This window comes from Centruroides sculpturatus, unplaced genomic scaffold (genome assembly GCF_000671375.1).
Source record: "Centruroides sculpturatus isolate CEXI.00-Female unplaced genomic scaffold, Cexi_2.0 scaffold5683, whole genome shotgun sequence".
NCBI classification, from domain to species: Eukaryota; Metazoa; Arthropoda; class Arachnida; order Scorpiones; family Buthidae; genus Centruroides; species Centruroides sculpturatus.
The window spans coordinates 1-1,426 of NW_019390196.1; the positions used below are offsets into that span (position 1 = coordinate 1).

The window sequence follows — 1,426 nt, forward strand, 5'->3', positions numbered from 1 at the left end:
CAATTAACATGAAATAACATTGTTAATTAATTTAATTATACCAAGGGCAAAAAGCAATTTCTTTATATTGTTAATTGGTGTTTTTCTTAAACAGTATAAATGTCTAATAATTTTTTACTGATCTTAAAGACTTTATAGGTTACACAGACTGAAAGTAAGCTGTTTGGATTTTATGAAATTAAAAACCTTTTCTTAGTGAAACAATATTAAAAATTTCTAATGTTTATATTATATAACAATTATATTTTTATTAATATTACTATGCATCTAGAATTATAACAAACGAAATTGCATTACTGAATCTGTACCTTGCATTATTTTTCTTATGTTTCTTTCTTTCTCCTTTCTCTATTGAACCATTGTGAGAACGTTTATTTGACTGTTGATTTTCATGATTATTTCTGTTTCCAGATCCTAACTCAGTTGTTATGAAATTTTCATACATACTACTGAAAGTCGGTGTCGGACTGGACGTGGTGGTGGTTGTCGAAGGAGTCGACGAAGATGAAGATACTTGAGTGGCTGGAGACTGTGATGCTTTTCCTTGATTATCAACATTTGAAGAAATGGACTTCTTCTTCTTGTGCTTATCAGATCCAAACACAGGACTACCATTATGAGTAATAACAGTTTCTGTAAAATTTGCTGTAGTAAATTTACTACCAATGCTACTAGTGCTACTAACAGCAGCTGTAGTGTCTGATTTAATTGTGGTATCATTACTTAATTGACCATTTACTTCTAGATTACAGCTACTGGCATTGCTATTATCACTTTGTGATATAGATATCACTTCACCTATAGCAGAAGATCCCTCTGCATTCTCATTGTTACATGAAACTTCGGAAGGGGGAGGAGGAGGAGGTGGCGGCGGAGCAGCAGCAGCAGACGGCATGACAGTTGGTGACATCATGTGAGATTTTGATTTTCTTTCGCCTCTTCCACGACCTTTGTCTTTTGCTTCGGGACGTGGCGGAGAGTGTTTTTCAGGACTCGGTTCTGGTGTGGCATTATCAGCAGGAATGGGCTTGAAAGCGGGAATTGTTTTAATGTTGCTGTCTTTTTTCTACAACAAAATATCATCTTAATGTAATGACAGATTTTAATTTATAAATAATAGAAAATACAATAATATACTAACAACAATCAAGAAAATATAATATAAATTTATAATATTTCTGGTCATAAAATATTGCATAAAAATCTAGAAAAATAATTTTATAATGAACAAATCAAACATCTGCTTTAATGGAACTTCTATTAAAATAAAAATGCACCTTTTCAGGTTTATGAATTCATCTTCAGTGTAGGAGAAATATTAAATAGTGAATAGGTGCAAGAATTAAAAAGAACATTAGAGGAATTATCCTACAAAATAAAACTGAAAAAACTGAGAAGGAGTTCAGATATGAAAGCTAGATATGTG

The 1,426-nt window shown here is 31.8% G+C and overlaps 1 protein-coding gene across 1 annotated transcript; it reads right to left on the reverse strand.

Moving 5' to 3' along the window:
* Positions 1 to 308: 308 nt before the first annotated feature.
* LOC111617430 (uncharacterized protein DDB_G0271670-like) lies at positions 309 to 1,066 on the reverse strand (the record flags this gene model as incomplete). The annotated part of the gene is made up of 1 exon (XM_023358724.1): positions 309 to 1,066. A coding segment is annotated over one exon (758 nt), but the record flags the coding sequence as incomplete, so codon positions are not given.
* Positions 1,067 to 1,426: the final 360 nt, after the last annotated feature.